The sequence below is a fragment of the Corvus kubaryi genome, unplaced genomic scaffold, assembly GCF_017639235.1.
Source record: "Corvus kubaryi isolate FWS band 111438036 unplaced genomic scaffold, C.kubaryi_AGA036_p1.0 37260, whole genome shotgun sequence".
In the NCBI taxonomy this organism is placed as follows: domain Eukaryota; kingdom Metazoa; phylum Chordata; class Aves; order Passeriformes; family Corvidae; genus Corvus; species Corvus kubaryi.
Window position 1 is genome coordinate 3,879,323 of NW_024581077.1, and position 23,007 is coordinate 3,902,329.

Consider the following 23,007-nt stretch of genomic DNA (forward strand, 5'->3'; position numbering starts at 1 on the left):
AGAGAATTGTCCATATTCAAACTGGCCAGCTGATAGGTTCTATCAGTTCCCAGAGGAAACTGTAAGCACCCCTTAGCAAGGACGTCCCTTCCGGGACTATGCTTGCTAACCTATGACACCTCCTAAAAAGCATTACAAATGCTTCACACTGATATATATCAAAGGCAAAGGACTCAAAAGGTAAGTTAAGTAGAATGACTCAGGTCATTAAACTGCAGAACACATCATCACGCTCCCTAAATGCTGGTAAACAGATAAAGTGAAGTGAAAGGGAAAACACTCCCTAAATACTTTGCAGAAGGTTGGGCTCCATGGATCTGCCAATGCTTGACAATTTCCTTTGTGACAACTGTCATGACCTCAGTGCTGGATAAGAATCTTTCACTGCCTAATGGAGAGATGGCAGAAACCTGTATTTTGTATGAGGACCCCAGGAACTATTAACATTAGCCACTGACCAAGGTTATTAAAAAATTATGGACTGTACAGGGGTTTTGGCTTCTGTGAGCTTGTAGAAGCACGGAAGTCTAAGGGCTACTGAAACTTCATTAAATAAATTTCACTGTCAGCTGCAGTTGACACTGAGAAAAGGAGCAGATGCTTATGTACCAGGCACTGCCAAGAGTTGTAGGTAGGAAGTCTCTTAGTCTGTGTAATGCCTCTTCCACACATACTACCTTGCACAGGTCATACAGTTCCTGGACCAGGAATCCTTCAGAGGTACCAGCTCGAGCTGGCCTGAGAAACAGTGCCCTTGTCACAGCTCACTGACACCGAGGTCCAGATGACACTATCAGAAAGGAAACCCTGGATGAGGCAATAAATCCAGTCTCATAAAAACTGTCTGACTGCAACAGCTCACGTTAAATCTGTCTGCAACTCTATGCATTTGCAATGTGCCCGTTTCTCCATTTGCTGGGATGTACCTGCCATTGAGGAGGCTGATTTGGGTAGAGATGTACATACAAATTTTGAAGAATGTCAGATGAAAAACTTGAAAATACTTTCACTATTGATGAACATTTGCTTGAAACATCCCAAATCACCTTTATGTCCTACTTACTGTACAACCTCACGTCTCATTAGAAGGGGCTCAAATTCCAACTCTGGTTGTATTCAGAAGCCTCATAACAACACTGATGTTTGTTAATGCCAACAGAACACAGCTCTGTGCGCTATTCTGTATACCTAGCTGTCCTGGTTTCAGCTGGCATAGAGTTAATTTTCTTCCTAGAAGCTGGTATAGGGTTGTGCTTTGGATTTAGGATGAGAATAAAGTTGATGAGACACTGATGTTTTAGTTGTTGCTAAGCAGTGTTTACACTAAGCCAAGGACTTTTATGTTTCTCACACCAGCCCACCAGTGAGAAGGCTGGAGGAGCACAAGAACCTGGGAGGAGACAGAGCTGGGAGAGCAGACCCCAGGTGATCCAAAGGATATTCCATACCATATGGCATCATGCTCAGTATGTAAACCAGGGGGAAAGCTGGCCAGGAGTCACTGCTCAGGAACAGGATGGTCATTGGTCAGTAGATGGTAGGTGTAATTTGTTTTGTATATTAAAAATCTTTATTATTGTTGTTATTACTATTTTCCCTTCCATTCCTGTTCTGTCAAACAGCCTTGTCTAAAATTTACAAATTTTACCCTTTTTTTTCCCAATTCCTTCCCCCGTCCCACTGAGAAGGGGTGAGGGAAGAAGGGGCTGTGTGATGTTTAGCTACCTGACAGGTTAAACCACAACAGCAGCCCCCATCTTGACAACCTATTGCATTATTACCACCACCAGGTGAATACCACATTTCACTAGCTTATACACAAAGCTGAAATTAGGCAAGATCATCTTCCTGACACATTTTTGTGCGGTACTAAGTAAAACAGGGGTCACTAGAGGTGGCCCTAAAAGAGATGGTAAATTCTAATATTGCACTTTGAAAGGCTATGAGCAAAAATGTAGTTTCTACTATCAAGACAAATACCTGTAATCAGCGATGTAATTTCATGGTTTGGGAGCATCCTCATGTCTGTTTTCTTAGCTGTAGTTAACTAAGAATATTCTTTTGAATATATGTGACCAACATCCTGATCACAATTCACAAAGGCAATCCAAGCCTTCATTTTCTTTTGGCTGGGCTGCAACAAAGCCCTGTGAAGCTAGGCACAAAGACTGCTTTTCCAAGATCATTACAACTTGAGCACTCCTCTCTCTTCAGCATTGAGCAAGGATGTCAGATCAGTCCTCCCTTCTCTATGATGATTATCCATAGTACAGAGCACCAATATAAGGAGGGGTTTGGTCCTTGTCTAAGGGTGAGATGATCACAAATTGCAAGCAAAGAGTAATATATGATGATTCTAAACCTCAAAAGTAACAGAATCGTCCACTGTGAGTGCAAAGATATCTGTGTATATCAGGCACATTCCCTGGATGGGGAAAAAAGCAAGGAATCCAAGAAATAAATTGATATTGAATTAAGAAGCAGCATTAATAAATACACTTTTGACTGCAGAAGAGGACTGTTTCAGGCAACAATGTATTCAGCATCCTGAATATTGAAAGCTCCAGTTACAGGCTTGCTGCTGACCTAGCAAAGATACCGTTGGGTGTGCCCAGAGCATTTTCTGTCCAAAAAAGTATCAGATATCTCAGAAAAAGAATAGAGTGATTACATAAGTGAAGGCGTATGTCTGTCATAAATCTTCCTACTGCTTAGGAAGACACCAAATTGTCAGTTTTGTGACCTCTGGTTTTCTACAAACTATCACAACACCAAAAAATGTGTGAGAGACGACATCAGCTTGGTGTAATGACTGACCTGAAATCTCTCAGGAGATTCTTTCACTCCTTCTTGTTGTAATTAACAAACTCACACTGATCAAACTTGTTTTAGTGGTTCATTAAAACAACAATAATTTAAAAGTTACCATTTTTGTTTAGACCAGAGTTTCAAAAGCCACCTTCTACAAAAATGGACTTTGGATCCACTATGTCTGTTAGTGCTAATTCCATTTTTTTTTTTTCCAGCTTGCACAACCCCTATTTGCCTTGTCTCTTCTCAAAAACAGAGGCCATGACTACTTGAAAGTTCTGAGCTAAAATATAAATATATATATAAATATATATATATATATATATATGTATATGTACACACACAGTGACAGGGCACAGCATTTCTGAAAACCAGGTAGGCTTCCCTACACTTCTGGAAAAAAATGGAGGACCTGGGAAAACATCATCATTATGGTTTGTCCTGTCAGAGAAGAAATGATATACAGCTACAGCAATGAACTGAACACCACTATTTGGGCTACAGCTGTTGAGGAACAAGGCTGCCCTCATGTCAGGAAAGCACAAGCAACCAGACACATCACCTGAGGTGCAGCCAGAATGCTGAACCCATTCAAAGGCACGGACACGCATTTGCAGCTTCAGTCATTTTTCTCCACTGGCATTGTGCAGGTCTGTGCAGGCTTATGGAAGTGTGAGATCCAGCTAACCTGACATTTTTTAGACATGAGATATTTGAACTATATTTTAAAAATTCCATTTCAGAACTCATCTGTAAAACTAGTTTTCTGGGTTGGGAGGGAAATAGGCACTACACAGAGACATAGGGCAATACCCAGTACAAGATCTGTTTTGGGATATTACATGAGGGTTCTGCTCTATTCAACTGTCCACTTCAGTTCAAGACAAGAGAAAGACAAGAGAAACTGGAGAAACAAGAGCAAATGGTGGGACAATATTGATCAAGTGGAGGAGAATATTGTATCAGGAATGCTTGCTACAACTGCAACCACCTCTCTTTTGGAACAAAACACGATTTTGAAGATGAAATGAGATAGTCTCATAACTCTCTCTGAAAAGCCTCTATGCACTGGGGGTGACAATACCAGGAAAGTTCTTCACTGAATATGTGAAAAGCTGAGGAAGCAGATGTGGAAGTCAAGAGTTAGTGAAGTACAGGAGTAGAATGCAGAGACATAACAGACCTTAGGAGTAGGACAGAGTGGTAATTGATGGTGGAAGGGTAGAATTTAACAGAGGCTTCCAACAGCAAGGCAAATATGGTTAGAGAAATGAGCTCAGAAAGTGATCTCTATGAAAAGATTATCCATTTGGACCGGTAAGTGGATCAAGATTACATAGGAAAAAGAAACATATTCCTAAAGGCTCTTTTCAAGAAGGAGGAGAGTCACAAAGGGTAAAGTTCACTTCTTCATAGTACACAAAGGTCTAGACAAATGCTTAATTCACAATCCAGCTAAATATTATAGTGGCAAACAAGCAGTAAATTGTTCATCTCTAAACCAGGGACAGCTTTCACTATAACCTGAAACAGATTAAAGTGGTACGAGTGAGGATCAAGGACAAGCAAACGTGTAAAATGTACAAGCTGAAAATGCATGAAGTCCCATGTTTCTAGTACTTGTCTAGTATTTGTAACTGTATTGTAAAAAAAACCAAAAACTGTGGAGATAAATTATTTTTTCAAGTTGACAGCTTCCCTTTAATTTCCCAGGTTGTTACTTCAGGGATTGTATTTACTATTTGCTAAAACCTGAAAGTATCTGTTCCAGATTATAAAAAACTAAACAAAAGAGGATGGATATTTTCTCTTTCATATATAATTATCTTACTGAGCAGACACATTCATCTATCCAAGAAGTCACTCCCAGGGTGACCTTTATATGATCCAGAAGTCTTGGGGTGATATCTTTCGTTATTCTTGGGAACTATTTAAGAAACATTTTAATAAAGAAGTATTGGTAGACTTCAGAAATATATAATGGACTCTTAAACCTCTCTGTGGAGACCTGTGTCCTTTGCACATGGAGGGCAGTGAATTCTCTTGCTTAGTTGCTCAGTTTGGTGAAGAATCAGAGTTAATAAATGTGAGACAAATTGTTCTGAAATATTTTTAGAGTGAATCTTAACTAGAGTACATTCATCCCTGAATATCAATTGTACAGAACCCTTACAGCTTTATAGGACAAAGAAGTATACTTTAGGAGTTGATGTACTTGCTTTTGCCGGTGGTTAAAATATAACTTCTCAGAATCTTATTAGAAAGAATGAATTATATCACACACTCCTCAGAGGAACTGCTAGCCTGTGGAAGAAGTCTCTTGGGACAGTCTGATATTTTTATGTTTTTATTTTTATTTTTTCAGACTAATCTGGTATTCCCTTGTTGAAACATACCAGGGTTTAGGAAAATTACTTTAGAAAAAATATGTTAAAACTGCAAGAGCTTTTTGTCAAGTGATATTTTCAAACTAGATCTATAATTTTTGACCTTGATACACAGAAGTGGAATTTACACAATAGTCTGACCTCAATGCTTATCATAATAGAGACTCACAGCTTAATTAAAAGTTTGGCTAATTCTGTATGCTGGTTGATACTCAGGCACATTTTCATCGGGGAAAATTATTGTTTCTGGTCCCTTGCAGCTGTTCTGGCCTGCTCCCAATCCTTTGCAGATGTAATAACAAATCACAGATCAAAAAATTGCCTAGAGGTTGTTTGATAGGCGTATTATGTAAATGTGAAAAAAAATAACCCCAAATAAACCTGTTGTGGAGGATGTGACTCTTTCATCAATGCTGATCTGATTTAATTTAATATCAAGATCCCAGATCCATCCCACTAATGTCAGTAGAAAACAATTATTAAACTAAACAATCAGATCTCCCTGTCAAAAGAGGACGTATGAAACCAGTGAGTCCTCTAAACCCTCACGCAAGGCACACCAATGTGATAGTGATGTTAAACTAAAATCATAGAATCATGAAATATTTTCAGTTGGAAGGGACCCACAGGGATCATGGAGCCCAACTCCTGGCCCTGCACAGGACATCCCCAAGAATCACACCATGTTCCTCAGTTGTCCAAACACGTCTTGAACCCCGTCAGGCTGGTGCTGTGACCACTTCCCTGGAGAGCCCGTTCCAGTGCCCAGTGACCCTCTGGGTGAAGAGCCTTTTCCTGATATCCAACCTAAACCTCCCCTGACACAGCTTCAGGCCATTCCCTTGAGTGTTACTGCTGGTCACCAGAGACAAGAGGTCAGTGCTGCTCCTTGTGATGAAGTTGTAACTGCAGTGAGGTCTCCCCTCAGCCTCCTCTTTTCCAGGCAGAACAGATTGAGTGACCTCAGCCACTTCTCATAAGGCTTCCCCTCCAGACCCTTCACCCTCTTCACAGCACTCCTTTGGATGTTCTCTTAACAGCTTTGTATCTTTCTTATCCTGTGGTGCCCCAGACTGCCCCCAGCACTCGAGGTGAGGCTGCCCCAGTGCAGAGCCCAGCGGGACAATCCCCTCCCTTGCCCGGCTGGCGATGCTGTGCCTGATGCCCCCGAGGACACACCTGGCCTTCCTGGCTGCCAAGGCACTGCTGACTCATGTTCAACTTGCCATTGACCAGGACCCCCAAGTTCCTTTCTGCTGCACTGTGAAAAAGTGAGAGGAAACAAAGGAAAAGGCTTTTTATCATGAGCACGTCTAACTATGCAGACACAAGGAGATGGCAAAGCAGAATGATGTCTAGTTCCAAGCCTTGTCCAGTGGGACAGAAATTGTCTGTTTAGAGAGTGGCAGGATATGCATGTTGCCCTACTCTCAGCATCACAAGAGCGTTTCTGTCCGCAGGATGACACTGTTCCACATAGATACAACTGGGTTTAAAATGGAAACATTGGCCTGACCATCTTAAAACACATTCAGAAGCAACTCTAAAATGACATTTAACAGACTCTCTGGCACTCAAGTTATTGACAAGCTACAGAACAAATAACAAATTTATAAATAGAGACCCAGCATGGATACCCAGTATGGGGAAGACATTTAGCTGCAGCTAGTAATAAATAAGGGTTTTAATAACACAGTAACTTTGCAGTTACCCACTTCTAAACATTAGTCAACCCAGCTGAGAAGGAGAGTGTATGAAATAATCTCTACAAGTAAAGAAAACCTTAATAGTGCATAAAAAAAACTGTAAAGCTACTGTATATTAAAAAAAAACTTCTAACAAACATGGAGCTAAGCTTCAGCATTGTTGTGTAACAATTATCTAGTTAGGGTTGTTACACATCCTTGGGTGCAAAAGGAACATGACTAGCAAAACACATACCAAGATGTCACTTACACTGTACCCCTTAAAAAGACTGCTGCTGCCTTGAAGGAGAACTTAGTGCAAAATACAATTACTTGGGAATTGGCTCTGGCACAAAATCAACCCACAGACACAAACTGCATTTGATCAGATAAATGTATACTGTAGCGCTAAATCTAGTGAAGAAACAGATGCATAAAACTCAATGTTTTGAACCCTTCTAATGAAACGTTATGGTTGATCATACCTAATGACTCTTGCATATTAAGTATAATCACTTAAACAGAATCAAATGTGGCTCCCGGAGTAAATCAAGCCATACAAATTAAGCTGTACCCAGTTACAAACAAAGAAAACAAACAAAATTCCAGAGAAGAGACTTTTTATAGAAGAAGAAAATTTTTATAGGCACATATAGAAGGAGCTGCAGGTCCATGTTTTTTAGACAAGTTGTTAGTGTGAAACAGATTAATGGTTTGTTAATTGCTTCAGGCAGAAGATTTTTAAGTAAGGGTTTTACTACTGGAACTTTTAACAAGCCAGCACTTAGAGGACAGAGAAGTAATTACAGTGTTTATAATAGCTGGGTACAAGGATAGCAGGCATTCCTGAAGCAAACAGATATAAGAGGATTCATTTTGCATGATGCAATTAAATATATTTGCAAAATGAGCCTCTAAACATAAGAAATGCATGGAACAACAGGAATTAAATGAAGAACTGGAATCTTTGGGGACCATGTCAAAGCAATGATCCCACACTGTGCTGAATGAAGATTGTGCATGTGAGATCAGGGTGTGATGACCAAACTTGCACAGTAATTGCAAATTATTATCATTCAATATGGCAAAAGTATCTGCACCATATGCCCTATAAGTAAATAGTCTTTTCACACAATAATACAGGAACACGCAGACCTTCAGTTGCCAGATTTATATGGAAGTGCAACAGTGCAGTGTTCTTTTCCTTCACCTCAGCTTTCCATCTAGATAAAGGTTAAAACACTGCTGACCAGAAAAAAAGCAGCAGTGAAGACCAAATTAAAGAATACAGAGGTTAAAACAAGGGTAAAATTATATCTTCTAATGAGTGCCTGGAGCTGAGCACAAGCCTGCAGCTTCAAGCAGCGTTTCTATTGTCACACTAAAGAGCAACTCCATTTTTGTTTCACGGGATGGATTCCTCCATCTAGGTGGTTTTGTGTTCTCCATTATTGTATTTTCTAAACATCTCAGAGTTTCAATTGTATCTATCTTTGTATTATGTATACATAATGTTTGAGTGAGAGAAATCCTTTAGCTAGTGATAGTTTGCTGCAATGCAGAGAGTCCCGGAAAGGAAGAAAGCTTTCTCCCAGGCTAGTTGAGGCTAGGCTTTTCCATTTGCTAAGCTGAGGAGCTGGGCTCAGAACTGCACACCCACTCTCAGGCTCCAGGAACCCACTAATACTGCTGCACAGACAGCAGAGATGGAGAATACCTTTCCCCAGACCTATCTGGAAGTGGAAAGGGAGAGAGCACTTCTCGAAGCAGTGGAAGACCTGAATTTAAACCACTTTCAGCTCAATCCCTATCTCACATTTTCTAGGGGTGAAAAGAAAACAGTCTTCTCTCTCCAACAAGGACAATTTAAGAGCCATAATTTCAAGAAAATGCTTTCAAGCTGTGAATGCTGGTCTTATAAACCTTGGTCCAAAGAAGTAATGAGGCTTTTTGGCAGAGGCAAAATTACAAACAAATCCTGTCTTGATGATTTCCAGCAGCAGATTGGACACATCCCCAGTCAGCTGCGGTGAATACCATGCTGAATGTTTATAAAATAAGGTAAGGCTGAGTTTCCCAGCACTGAACACTTTCTGTGCTTCTAGTTCAAACAAATTCAGATTAGACTTGCAAAACAGCTGAAGCACCTAATACACAGGCTTGGTCCTTTCTGACTCTTTGCTGAGCATCTGCTCCTGGCCCCCACTGGCAGCTAGGTACTAGGCTACATGGATAACTATTCCTTGGTTTAAGCCAGTGCAGATGCTTTATTACTGCAACTTGAAATTATTCAGCTTAAAAGCAGTCGAAATCCTCGGAAACTCTGGAGGCATGTTATCTTTGTAGTGTCACATCTACATAGCCATGTTCTCTAGGAAGGCACCTGGCATTTGTTTGTTCCCAAAATGAGGTTGCCTGGGCCATATCAATCAGCCCAATGTCTAAGCACTGTCAGCATCCACAAACTCCATGTTTCTGGCACACCTTCACAACCTGCTCAGTTAGGTGAACTCCAGCCACACTTCCTCCCCTATGTGTCACCAACCTTCCCACTGAAGGCAACATCCCGCATCCCCTAAATGCGGTTTGAGAGAAATGAACATACGGCTCTCTGGACATAGTGGGCATTGGAAGTGGAGTTCTTAATATTTTCTGTTAAATCCTCCCCCTTCCAGATTTAAATATATGTATGGTGACAATGGGGAGGTGGAAAAGAGTGAAGAGAAAACAGGGAGAAGGGCTTTCTTTTCATTTATGACTTTTCAACACTGGTGTTTTTGCACTTGCTAGGGAGTGAGGGTTCCACCCTTGGGTATGCTAAAGAAGACAAAATGTCCGGGACTTTAATACTCATCAGAGAAGTAATAGCCGTAAACTCTAAGTTATAAAGCCACGTATCAGTACTCTGTCCCAATAATTATTTAATTATTCCACACAAATAGGCAACAACCCAACAAGAAAAAGCTAAATAATACCTGCCAGCATAATTCTTAGTGCAGTCTTGTGGGTGAGAAGAGAAGCACTACCAGCTCCTCTCTGGTCAAGAAGGGAGCTGAACATGGATTTGCACATCATTGGAAAACATCCTAACCAAATAGCTTCTTCAAAAGGCAAAATGTATCAGCAGCACCTTTACACACATTATCAGAGACATCTAGCTACAGTCCTATTTACAGAACAGAGATCATGATTCTGACCTCAGGATAAGGTATCAACATCTTAATAAGGCAGATTTTAAGGGGATGACATCTTGTCCCATTTTTGGAATTCATTACTTGTAAGTTTATAGGTGCAGTCTGTGTTTTGTGGACTTTAATCCTGAACAACTGTTTCTGCCCATGCAGTGCCCCACAGATATGGTCCGTAACTGATATCTCCATATGGTGAGATACCTCAGACACTGTAAATTGTCAGTTCCCTTTCATGACTTAGTTGTTAAGTTCTCTTCTCAAACTCCACATACAGTCCTTCAGGAACTGCACAGAACAGTAAGAAATTAAAACCTGCAGTTCCCAAATCCTGAGTTAGTACTTTCATTAATAAATAAATCTTGCAAAGTAATCTCAAGAATTTTTTTATATATACTGGAAATATATAGAGAGAGATATAGTGCCTGTGCTGTCAACACTAATTGCTTTTCACAGTGCCTCAAGGATTTTTGTTTTGGAAGCTAAAATATTTCATACCTCTAAGTATAGCTCCTTTGAGAAGAGTCTAAGACAACTAAATATATTCTATCCCAAAAGACAAGATTTTTCATTACAACCTAGCATTTGTTGTTATAAGGGCATGTAACGCACTGAGCTCTGAGATCCGTGACATGAGAAGGATGTGGATCTGTTGGAGCAAGTCCAGAAGAGGCCAAGAAGACAATGAGAGGGCTGGAGCACCTCTCCTATGAAAACAGGCTGAGAGAGCTGGGGTTGTTCAGCCTGGGGAGAAGGCTCCAGAGAGACCTCACTGTGGACTTTCAGTACCTAAAAGGGGCTACAAGAAATTTGGAGAGAGACTATTTACAAGGTCATGTAGTGATAGGACAAGGGGTGATGGCTTTGCATTGACAGAGATTAGGTTTAAATCGGATATTAGGAGGGAGTTCCTCGTGATGAGGATGGTGAGACACAGGAACCCAGAAAAGCTGTGGGTGCCTCATCCCTGAGAGTGTTCAAGGCCAAGTTGGAGGTGGCTTTGAGAAACCTGGCCTACTGGAACATGCCCCTGCCCATGGCAGGGGGGGCTGGCACTAGATGATCTTTAAGGTCCCTTCCAACCCAAACCATTCTATGATGCTGCATGATTCTGCATTGTGTTTAAGTGCTTTTTGGAACAGGACTGAATAAAACCTGTTTCATGTCTACTGCTAATTGAACAAAATCTAATGGGTTCTAATTGCACACAGAGAAACTTCGGTTTGTCATCAGGAAAGATTTTCTATGAGTGAGGAAATAAGTTCCCTGCAGAAATAGTTGACTCTCCTCTGTGGGAAGTTTTATAGAACAGACTATGCAAACATGTCAGGAACGGTTCAAATGCAGTTGATCTGCCCCAGGGCAAGAGAATGGACAAGAGGGGTATTTTAGGTCTTCTTCAGAGTTATATTCTAGAGATCCTACATCATGATGAACATGATGGACTTTTTCATTTAGTGCCCAATATGTCATATTCCCTGCTTTCTATATGAATATATGAAAGAAAAAAGCCTTTTCAAATAGAACCTAACAAACATTTCTAGTGAATCTAAACTTGGCCCAAAAACTGTTTCATTGATTCTGAAACTATCCACCAACTTCAGCTGATTTTGTCAAGTCGCGTTTACAGGAGGGAAAGCAACATGGATAAATTCACACAAAAAACACATTCATATAGATCCTTCTTTCTTCCTTTTCACTAACACCCACCCACTTGAATTATTTTGGTCTATGATATTTACAGCTCTGCCAGATACACTGACACATATATTTAGTCTCTATACAGGGTGAAATGCAGTAATAATGAGATGGTAATACTGCATTTTTCATCTGCAAACATTGAAGTCACTGATTAGTCAAACAACCAACAAAGATGTTAATGATGAAGCAAAAAGCAAGGATTAAATGCATAGGCCATACCTAAACATGTATCAATTTCTTGTGGGCTACGGGGTCCTGCACAATTAAAACCTAAACAGCACAGATTTTAGCTAAAAGCATGCAATTTAAAAAAAAAAAAAAAAAGGTAGAGAAAAAAAACCCCAATTTATCACTAAAACCCCAACACTTTCTGTTAATTCCACTGTTTGTAGCCATGGGTTGCTATGGGGAGGCATTCACACTAAAAATTTAGATGCAACTGGTTCTGATACATATTGTGAGATCTTATATTCTACTGACTTTTCACTTGCTTTTACAAAGGCCATTCAAAATTACAGTCTCTGAGTCTGGGAGACATCTCTCTTCTCAGTCTCTGAGAATTATAGGAGATTATAGGATGGGTAATGACCCTTTCATGTCTATTTAAAGAGATGAAGATCCAGCCCCAGTATGCTGTGAGATCTAGCACCAGTTTGCTAAAAACTGCTGTGGTGATCACAGAGTCAAGATGGCAAATTTGAACAGTATTACAAACAACCACCTAACACATTTTCTCTTATCTAAAAATCTATACTTTCAGAAAAGCAAGTACATAAATACAAAGGAGGGTTCACAGGACACCTGTCCTGGACAGTAAAAGCTGCTTTCTTTTTTATCAGCAATTAAGATTGGAAAATAAATACCAAAAAAGGACCAATTTATATAGGAAAAAATAACATACAGACAGCCAAGAAAGGTTTCAAGTGCAAGGCATGAAAGGAGGATGGCATGAAAGGAGGATGGCCTCTGGACTGACTGATTATCCTTGGGCTTTCACAGCAGAGTGCTGCATCCAGCTCTGGGGTCCTCAGCACAGCAAGGACATTGCCTGCTGGAGCATGTCCAGAGGAGGTCACAAAGATCCTCAGAGGCATGAAGCACCTCTCCTATAAGGAAAAGCTAAAAGAATTGGGATTGTTCAGAGTGGAGAACAGAAGGCTTGGGGGTGACCTAATTGCAGCCTTCCAGTACCTGAAAGGAGCCTACAAGAAAGCTGGAGAGAGACTTTTGACAAGGACATATAGTGGTAAGGCAAGGGGCTATGGCTTTAAACTGAAAGATGGGAGGTTTAGATTAGATATAAGGAAGAAATTCTTTACTGTGAGGGTGGTGAGGCACTGGAACAGGTTGCCCAGAGAAGCTGTGGATGCCCCATCCATAGAAATGTTCAAAGCCAGGTTGGATGGGGCTCTAAGCAACCTGTTCTAGTGGCAGGTGTCCCTGCCCACAGGATTAGATGATCTTTAAGGTCCCTTCCAACAACAGCCATTCCATAAGTCTATGATTCTATGAAGGAAGGCAGGCCTTTTCTTTCCAAATCTGGGACGTGTAATTGAGTAGAAAAGGAAGTACAAAACAATCATTTCCCATAAGGAATGGACCATGAATAAGAATTGATGTGATATATTAGATTATTTGATTACATTTTCATAAGGTAATTTCTCATAGAAAGCAAAGAGCTGTCTTGGATTTGTACAGCAGCTTGTACATCCAGCTCACACTAATCCGTTCTGACTCGGAACTGCCAATAATGTGTCAGAAGGAAAAAAACAAAAGCCTACACTTCCAATCTCTTTTGCTTGCATTGGACCCTTAAAACATATATGATTTTTAAAGGGAATAAATATTTTGTTCTCCCATTACACTGATTAAATTTATGGAGAGCAAATTTGAAAATGGTACCCTGGACTCTGACTGCCAGCACCCTGCCTTGAAAAGGCTATTCCAGTCTCTATGCTATAGTTTTCTATTGTTTTCCTTTAAATCAGAACATTATTTTCTCATTTCATAAAATGGGAAAGTTTGTAGTTAGCCCTGTATCTATTATTCTCAGCTTAGAATTTAAAGTTCAAATTCCCCTGTACAGGGCCAGCAGCACACCTCTTAGGCAGCAATGAGTTTAAGAAGATGAGGTTGAGGGTCAAATACTTTGATGAGGCTAGAATAAAAAAAGAGTCTGTCCACTGTCTTCACCAGATGCTCCAAGAGATAACAGGAATACCCTTTCACCATTTTAAAGCATAAAGATTTGTGCTTAAAAAAAAAAAAAAGACAGATATTAGCTGTCTGTGCCTTCAAACTGTGACTCAAATGTTAAATCATTCATGGGATATAGCCTACATTAATGTTAAGACTCATTTGTTCTGATTTCACTCAAAACCAGAACGCTCATTCTCATTACTTCTGCAAGCTTATTTTGCTAATTAATTTTTACAATAAATTTCTTCAGAGAGTTTTGTTCTAGCCGCCTGCAATTCTGATTTATCTTTTCAAAGAATCACATCTAAAATGTCATGTAGAACCACAATTTCTGTCTGAGTTTTACATTTTTGAAAAAGAAGGAAAGCTCTTAAAAATAGTCATGCCTATGGGAAAGTTCTTTCCAACAACTTTTAAAACTTGAAATGCCTCACTTACCATGACAACAATGAAAATTTTTATACATTTCCCTCATCTTTAATTCTGGTCTGGAGATTTGCAGTTTGCAGTCCATGCCCACTCTATTTCTGTTCCACTGTTTAAGAACAGAGCAATTCATTGCTTGCTTCTGTGGGGTTTGTTTTTGTCTTTGAAGTACAAATGCGGGTGGAGGCAAGCAGTTTAGATTGCTAACATAGTTAATAATAATCTGGAGGCTGCAAAAGGCAGAGTAGAGCTGGGGATGACAAAGAAAGGTTTTGAATTCTTCCACTAGCTACAGGAGAAAAGCAAAGGTGTATATGTATCTGTTCCTCAGGCAGAGACTATTTTGGTTGATCTCTGTGAACTTGGACTGTGGAAAAGTTCACCCCAATGTGAAAACTCCTATTAAAACTTTTACGTAGGATGTAATCACTGGAGTATTTATAACCTCAGGGGTTATCAGCAAGCTGAGAAGATATATTCTCTTTTGGGGGGTAATCACAGACACCAAGTATCAGATAAAGTACACCAAGGATGAGAAAATGAAAGTTTTCTACTTTTCCTTTGACAGATTTCCATTGAAAGGATAAAGAAGTTCACGACATAATCAAGGTCAGAGGGATAACACTATATGCCTTTATATCCTCCACATCCTAATCTAATTCCTTAATTAACCCATCCTTTCAATCTTACACACCATTGCATGGCTTTTCTCAGGTTTGAGACATCACTCATTACATATATTTTAATTCTTAATCTTTTAAGTTACCTCCTGTTTTTTCTGCAGATTTTCATGGTCTGTAGCAGATGTTGTCTTCTCCCATTTCTCTGCAACTTGATTTGCTTCTTCTATTTTTTGCTCATAGCTTTTCTGGGAATTTAGCAGCGTCACTTCATAAAACTCTTGAATATCTGTTTGTAAAGAGGAACAAGCAAAAGATGTTATTTGCCATATTGGCTTTGTCTCCCTGGTGTTTTCCTTTGGCTGATACACACTTACATATTATCATCATAATGATAAACATGTACTACATTTTTAGTAGAAAGCACTAATACAAAAGGATTTTTTTCTAAATTTCCTGTAAGATTCTTGAGTTATATTCTCATTTTAAAGAGGTCTTTGGAAAAGAAATTTAAAATGTAAAGGAATAACATTATAAGAAGAGATTCAAAGAACATGTTACAGGCACACCTCAACAACATAGGCAGAACAGACCCTTTTACAGGGAAAAGCAAGTCACAGATCGCTTTAACCAGCAACCTAGAAATTTGCAAATGTAAAATACCTTAAGAGAAATTTGTTGACACCCATCCAAAGCACCTGAATCACTCTCAGCCCTATCTGGGGGTGCATTTGGCATTTTTTTCAAGGGGGGTGCACAGCTTGAAGGAAGACTTTGTGGATTCACCACTTCAGTGTGTTGCCATTCAGCAGTGGCTGGGTAATGTTTGGTTTCAACCAAGAGTAAGCAACAAGTCAGGTCTTAAAACATCCTGTTCAGATGTTTCTATCACATTTATTTCCATGATCAGATGATCAGATATATGAGATCCAGTAGTGAAAATAATTTTACTGAAACCTGTGCACGTAATGACCTAAGGAGAGGGAGAAAAAACTGTTTCCTTCCTTGGGCAAGAAGTTTTTAGTGAGATAGTCATACACAAATGGTGGTACATTATCTAGCAGAGATAATTGGCTTATCAAAGAACAAATAAACTTCACATTAGTTTGATTAATAACAATGGACTTTCTCCTGGATAACAAAGAAAGAGATTGCATCTACCTGGATACCCCTTGGGACCTCAAAGGAAAAGCTTTTTATAGGGTCTGTGCTTGCCCTCACATTGAGTCTGTGGCCACATATCAGAAGCCTCTCTTCCCTCTCTTTAGTAACAGTTAAAGTTGAACTTTTCATGTAACTCATTTTACAACTTTCCAACTTACTACGTACTCTATTTGTCATATACAATGGGAAAAGAAAGAATCATAGAATCATTCAGATTTGAAAATACCTCAAAGATTATAAAGTCCAACCTTCAACTAAGTGCCACCATGCCCACTAAACCGTATTGTGAAGTGCCACATCTACTCATTTTTTGAACACTTCCAGGGATGGTTACTGCACCACTTTCCTGGGCAGCCTGTTCCAACACTTGAACCCTTTCAGTGAAAAAAATTTTCCTAATATCCAAACTGAAACTGCCCTGGCACAATTTGAGGCCATTTCTCCTTGTCCTGTTGCTGGTTACCTGGGAGAAGAAGCCAATCCCCTCCTTGCCACACTAACTTTTATTTCACAGATATATTTGTAAGAATGTATATTTCATATTACTATGAACATTTAATTCCACATTAAAACTAAAACCTATTTTTAAAACAAAAAGCTACAGGGCAGTTACAATGAGAAAGAAAGTTTCTCCATTCTTGATACAGGGAATTTTTTACAGTCACTTTAAATGCTCATAGTACAATTGAAACAGTTGTAATATATGGTTCAATGCCAGGTCAATTTGTATTGCAACAGCAAGTAAAACATATCAGGCTAATATGTAATTATCTCTAGATAAATACTTTACAGAAATAAGCTAAAAATTGCCCTCTGGCAGTGGCATTCAGCTGGTATCACTGTTGTTATCAGGGTGTTAATTGGGCTGACAGTATTCAGTCAAAGAACAGTAGAAAGGTGCTTTCGCCCTAACTTTAAAGCCTATCTTGCCCTAGTGTTTTCATTAAAAATGATGTGTGAGCCACATTTGCATGTGTATGCACATGTGCAAAATAAATATTAAAACCTCAGTCTCTTTGTAAAGGTTCTTATCTATTCTGAGGAAGTCACGGGTTGCTTTTGCTGGAATAATGATCACTGGTGTGCAGAGAAAAGCACTTCAGTACTTATGCGGTCACAGAAGAAAGCACAGAGGATTCACTTAGTTGGTTGCTTTGTAATTCCATAAGCTGAAATTGCCATTTCTGTGGAACAAGGGCAGCCAGAAACTTGCAGTCAGTCAAGGTTTGCAGAAAACAGGCTTTGTAATTTGCTCTGAGTAAAACCTGCTCTATCAAGTAATCTCTGCTACATGAGAGGTGCCATCATACTAGGAGGGGAAAAGTGTTGAATACTACTGAGGATAGAACAGGAGTGAGCAGCTATAGAATCAAGATTGGAACGACAGTCATAAAAATGAGTCATGGGGGCACGGTAATTGTTATGCAAAATGAGCAAAATAAGTCTGTCTCCTAGTGCGGGTTTACAGGAAAATAATTCAACAAAAAGTCTAAAATCTTATCATAGAAAACAGAAATCATAGAATGTCTTGGGTTGGAAGGGACCTTAGAGATCATCTAGTTCCACTCCCCCTGCCATGGGCAGTGACACCTTCCACTAGACCAGGTTGCATCAAGCCCCATCCAACCTGCCCTTGAACACTTCCAGGGATGGGGCATTTCTTACACAAATTAAATCTGTATGTAGTATTTCCTGGCACTATAGTCTCTCCATTCCAGGAAAACAAGTTCAGATTTCATGTAGAAATGGCAATATTACTACTGATTAACTTTGTGAGCACAAAACACATCTTCAGTTTGAATCCCTGTACTGCTCCAAACATTTTGTTAAGCAATTAATTCATGTTTGTTTAAAGTGTCAGGGAATCTCACTGGATTTTCCATCTAACAGAATTTGTTCATTTACTTCTTAAGAGATTACTTACTTTATTTAATAAATTTTGGTTGCTCTCCCTTTAGCCTAGCCAAAAAATATTGTCAGTTTTGCTATATAAAGATAAATTGCAGACAATAATTTATATATATATATATTCTAGTATGAAGTAATTCTAAAGATACCATGAGTTATTTTATTTTGGATAACTCCATCACTGGGGAAGTGGGAAAACAAATTTTCTGTACATCAGCATGGTAGAGTACATATCAGTAGCATTTTGCAACTGCCCATGGACAAGTATATTGTAGCTGGCTGCATTTGTTCTCTGCAGGCAAGCTCCAAGAGTCCCCATTTCTCCTTCCTTACAGACCTGTGCAGGAGTGAGCAGGGTCTAACCTTTATGGATATGTCAGGAAGCACTGTCTGTTACTAAAGCTGGAGACACTTCTCAGTTTGAAGTCTTCGGGTTTTTTACTATTGTTTAAAAAAAAATATTAATGCTCAGATTTGTGCTCACTCTAACCTTACTTTTTTTAAAAGAAAATTTAAACAAAATTAGTTTAGAAAAAGAATAAGTACTGGAGAAGACACAATGTCTTACTCACATAAAAGAATGACCTTTCTTTCAGACAGCAGCTACATAGAAAGGAAAAATGTGCGATCAGACAGAGCTGAACAAGCTCCCTAAACTCTGCCATTTTCTGACTTTTGAGTGGTTGGTGCTGCAGCCCTACAACCATTATTCCAGTACAACTTCTCTTCTAATTTATATGCATCACAATATCCATTTGTGATAGAAACACTTCAGAGCTCTGATAGCAAAGGGGTTAAATAATACAAAAAGGCAAAAATGTTGCATAGCCTAAACTACTGTCTCTCTTGTGTGACCATGGGCTTTTGCCAGCATTCTAATGAGGGGAAAAAAATGAGATAAAGCAATGCAATTCCTCATTCATCTGTAAGCAGTTGAGCACCAGAAAGATACAATTAAATTGAGGGGAATTCAGACAAAGACAGATGATTAAAGGTCTGAGAGGACTAACTTCTGAGCAAAGATTAAAGGAAGAGAATAATAACAACATAGACTTTCATATTTCCTTTCATTTCAAAGCAAAACAAACATTAAGAACCATATAGTGCTGGCTGAGAAAATTGCCCATGGCCTCAAAGAGAAGCAAACCAGCTGGGTCAAAATGCAGAGGACCACAAATGAGCACACCAGATCTGTCCAGCCCTTTGTAATCAATAACCCACTTACAGCAGCTTCAGAATCACCAGTGGATTTGAGACAACATTATCCCATTTTTAAAAGTCCTCTTTGCTAGGTAGGGCAGATACAGCTGCACAAGCAAATTGGGAATGATTCCTCAGTGTGCTGGGAACAAGGCAGGAACCTCTCACTCTTAGAAGCTTTCTCCTTTATTCAAGATACTCACTAGTGTGCATGATTTAAGGTCAGAAAGGGAAGGTGATCAGCATTTGTTCCTAGTTATGCATCTTGGTCCCCTTGGTGTCCCCTCAGTTGTGTGAATCAGCACAATCGGCTGGTAGCCCCAAGGCTGCATGAAGTACATGAGATAGCTTTGGCATCTGTATGACTTCCACCCACACAGAGAAGCACTGGCAGGTCCCAAATACATCCCAGTACTTTCATGGACATGCAGAAATGTAGCCATCAAAGCACACACATCCCGGTGCACCAAGCAGCTGGGATTACCCCAATCTCTCTCTTTAATTCCAGCTGACCTGGAGCTGCACTTTGCATGTACCAAACCATGCAAAGGGTTATGGAGTGAGAACATCAAAGGATCAGTTTTCCAAGGTAATAAAGTGCTTAAGGACTTACAGAATGCAGTTGCCTGTCTCAAAACACTGCCAAGGTCACAGAAGGAACTTGCTATAAAATAAACCACCACAACAAAACATGAGATAAGCACAGGTGGCACAGCAGGAAGGAGCTCATTCCAGGCCTAACAGAAATGAAGGTTTGGTTAGCATCCAGACAAAAAGTCCCACCATGGCAAACTGTGAGAAAGGAAAAACTGCTCACACACATGACATCCCAGGTTATGGGAATGGCATCTACACCCTGTGGATACCCAGAACTTGGACTGTATAAAGGTGATATCACAGAAGAATGACTTGGGTAACCCCACCACCAGGGTGAAGAAGGACTAGTGGGATGCCACAGGATCCTTTGGGTGATGCTATCTTTCTATTTAATCTGTCTCTCTCTTACTTTCTTTCTCTTCCCCCCTCTTTCTCTCTCTCTACCTCCCATATAATGTTAAATAAAATTTTTACTTTTGGCTTGAGCATATGGTCTCATTTGCACCTTAATTTGGGAAGAGGCATCTCTTTATAAACAGATCATAACAAGTGCAAAATGCAAGATGGCTCAGCTTGAGCTTGTGCAGGTTTACAATGCAGCTATGCAGTGAGGGTGGAATCACAGAATAATATGGGTTGGAAGGTATCTTAAAGATCATATAGTTCCAACGCCCCTGACATGCCCAGGGACACCTTCCCCTAGACCAAGTTCCTCAAAGCCCCATCCAACCAGGCCTTGGACAGATTTACAAGATACCAAACTCAGGATTCAGAACACAGGGAGCATAAAGAAAACCAGAGTAGAAATGGAGATAAAAATCTCTTGTACCTCTTTTGCATTTCAAAAAGGAAGGGGAAGAAGAGGAAAGTCTGTATTCCAGTAACAAACAGGCCAATGCCAGGCTTTCTGATACCATCTATATTTTATACAACACAAGCAATTAAACTTAAAAAGATAATCTTGTACATCGCTTAGCCTGAAGTTGTACTGCATATGTCAGCAAATGCTGCTTCTGCAGTGACTTGACAGTACATGTGGCCACTTGTAAAAGAGCAGTGCAAACTATTCCATGCAGCAAACCTTATCCAAAACCCACTGAATTTGCAGACACCTACCCCCTACAGCATGTTTTGACCTCCACTGTGCTGACAGCTATTCCAAAAGCTGTTACCTTCATCTGTGCTTAGCAATGCAGGAAGATTTCCTTACATACATCTTGCTACCACCCCCTTCACTTTATGTCTTGAGAGGATTTAGCAATGGCATCAAAATGCCAGTATGTGCAGAAGTTCTCTGTTGTTTCTGCAGACAACTGCACAATTTTGCAATTAACTGTAATAGCATTAACAACATAGAATCCCATTACCCAAGGAATGAGCTCTCTGTGCATCATATTTCTAGAGAACCAAACTGGGAACTGGAACAAATATTCTGTAGGATAAAAAGAAAGGGTGGGTTTTTTTCTCCTCCTTCTAGAGGTCCTTAGCCATAGAATTCATTTCTCCTATACTGTGCCAGTGCCCTGACTTGCTTTGCGGTATAAGTCCCATCTGTTTTTCCAGGGCATCCAGGGACAAGGTGGAATGAGGGTCTAAGGCAACACGCAAACACAAGCTGTTCCCTTTCTGGGAAATTTGGGACAGTCTTTTTGTCTATGTGTAGGATAGTGTCTGATGTGTACCTTTTAATGTTGTGTAACCCAGCACAAATGACTACTGTCTGGCAGAACACTGCAGATCAAAATAAAGTCAGTTGTTGCAGGCTCCTGCTGTAAATCCTTTTTTTAACTAAGGGAACATTACAGTGTAGGTCTAAATGGCATCCTTTATTTCCTGGGGAGTAGATTATGCTGGGTCAGCTTCAGCCATGTGGTCTGAATTATTAGGTAGGAGTAAGGCGAATTGTGCAGGATGTTGTTCAAGAAGGAAAACTCATTCAAGCAGTACAAGTAGCAGAGAAGTGATCAGAGACTGTACCAGCCTGCCAGTAAAGAGCTTTAGTGGCCCTGCTGATGGAAGCAGTCCAAAGAGAGGTTAAATAACATGCTTCACCCAATGCAATTATGTTGTGTGTGTTTTTTTCAAGTAAAATGTTTCCATATTGAGTAAAACTGCCATTATAAGAGAGGGAAGATAAAAAGCAAGAGAAGTTAAAACCTACCTTGAAACTGGGTGTGTTTTCAACTAAAGCAGGCCTGTGGCACTGACCCACATGAGAAATGGCAGAGCTCCAGTTATCAAGCTGGCTCATAGCTTCACAGTCCTGGGGAGCTCCAGCCTCCCTCCCGTAGCATCCCTCAGTGCAGCAGCAGTCAAAAACACCTTGCCCACTTCAGCTGCATCTCATCCCCTGGCTCCACATGTACTTGCCTCGGGTCTGCACTAATAAAGGTGGAGGCACATTCAACAACAAAGGAAAAGCCCAAGGCTTATTTTTGCAGTTGGCAGAGGTAACACAAAGATATTTCAAGTCCAAATGAAATTTAGCAGCCCTGCTTGCAAGGTTTTCAGACACAAGCCTTTGGTGCGCGAGAAACGTAGATGCCAACCCAACAGCAAGAGTTGATGCAAGAGAGAAAAAGTTCTCTATTCCATGCAGGCAGTGAAACAGTGCAGTGCAAGCCAGGGAAGCAGTCTTCTGCCAATTCCCTACAGCTGATGAATGTTCCTAAATCTATTAAAAGCAGCATTCTCTGGTAGAACATGTACCAAAGTAGGCAGCAAGAAATATGGGTTCTGTTATTAACTTGTCTTGATTTTTAAGCTTCAGCAAATCCCTTTTATTTGGCCTAGATAATTTTGAGGTATCTTCCAAACTGAATTATCCAATGATAATCTGGTGATTCTTTGTACATCTAGGTTGTAAGCTCCTGGAGGCAGGAACCATTACTAAGCAGGTACACACCTGCGTAAAATTACATATTTTTATCAAAAAAGGTTCTGAAACACTTTACAGGCTGCGACAAATAACTGAATGGTTAGTAATTGATGTCCAATAGTTATTTAGATATATGATATAAAAACATCCTTTGAGTACTTCTGGCTTTGCAGTACATTAGCAACATTATTGCAATATATCCAAAATACAACCAGAGGTCTCCAAAAAATCTCAGCTAGGAAT

At 39.9% G+C, this 23,007-nt stretch overlaps 1 protein-coding gene across 12 annotated transcripts in view; it reads right to left on the reverse strand.

Moving 5' to 3' along the window:
* Nucleotides 1-23,007, reverse strand: part of DLG2 (discs large MAGUK scaffold protein 2) — a 998,396-nt gene that overhangs the window by 859,331 nt on the left and 116,058 nt on the right. For all 12 annotated transcript variants that reach the window (XM_042024070.1, XM_042024069.1, XM_042024064.1 and 9 more), the window contains one exon: nt 15,164-15,306. In XM_042024070.1, coding sequence (XP_041880004.1) covers nt 15,164-15,306 — 143 coding nt within the window. The remainder of the gene's footprint in view (nt 1-15,163; nt 15,307-23,007) is intronic.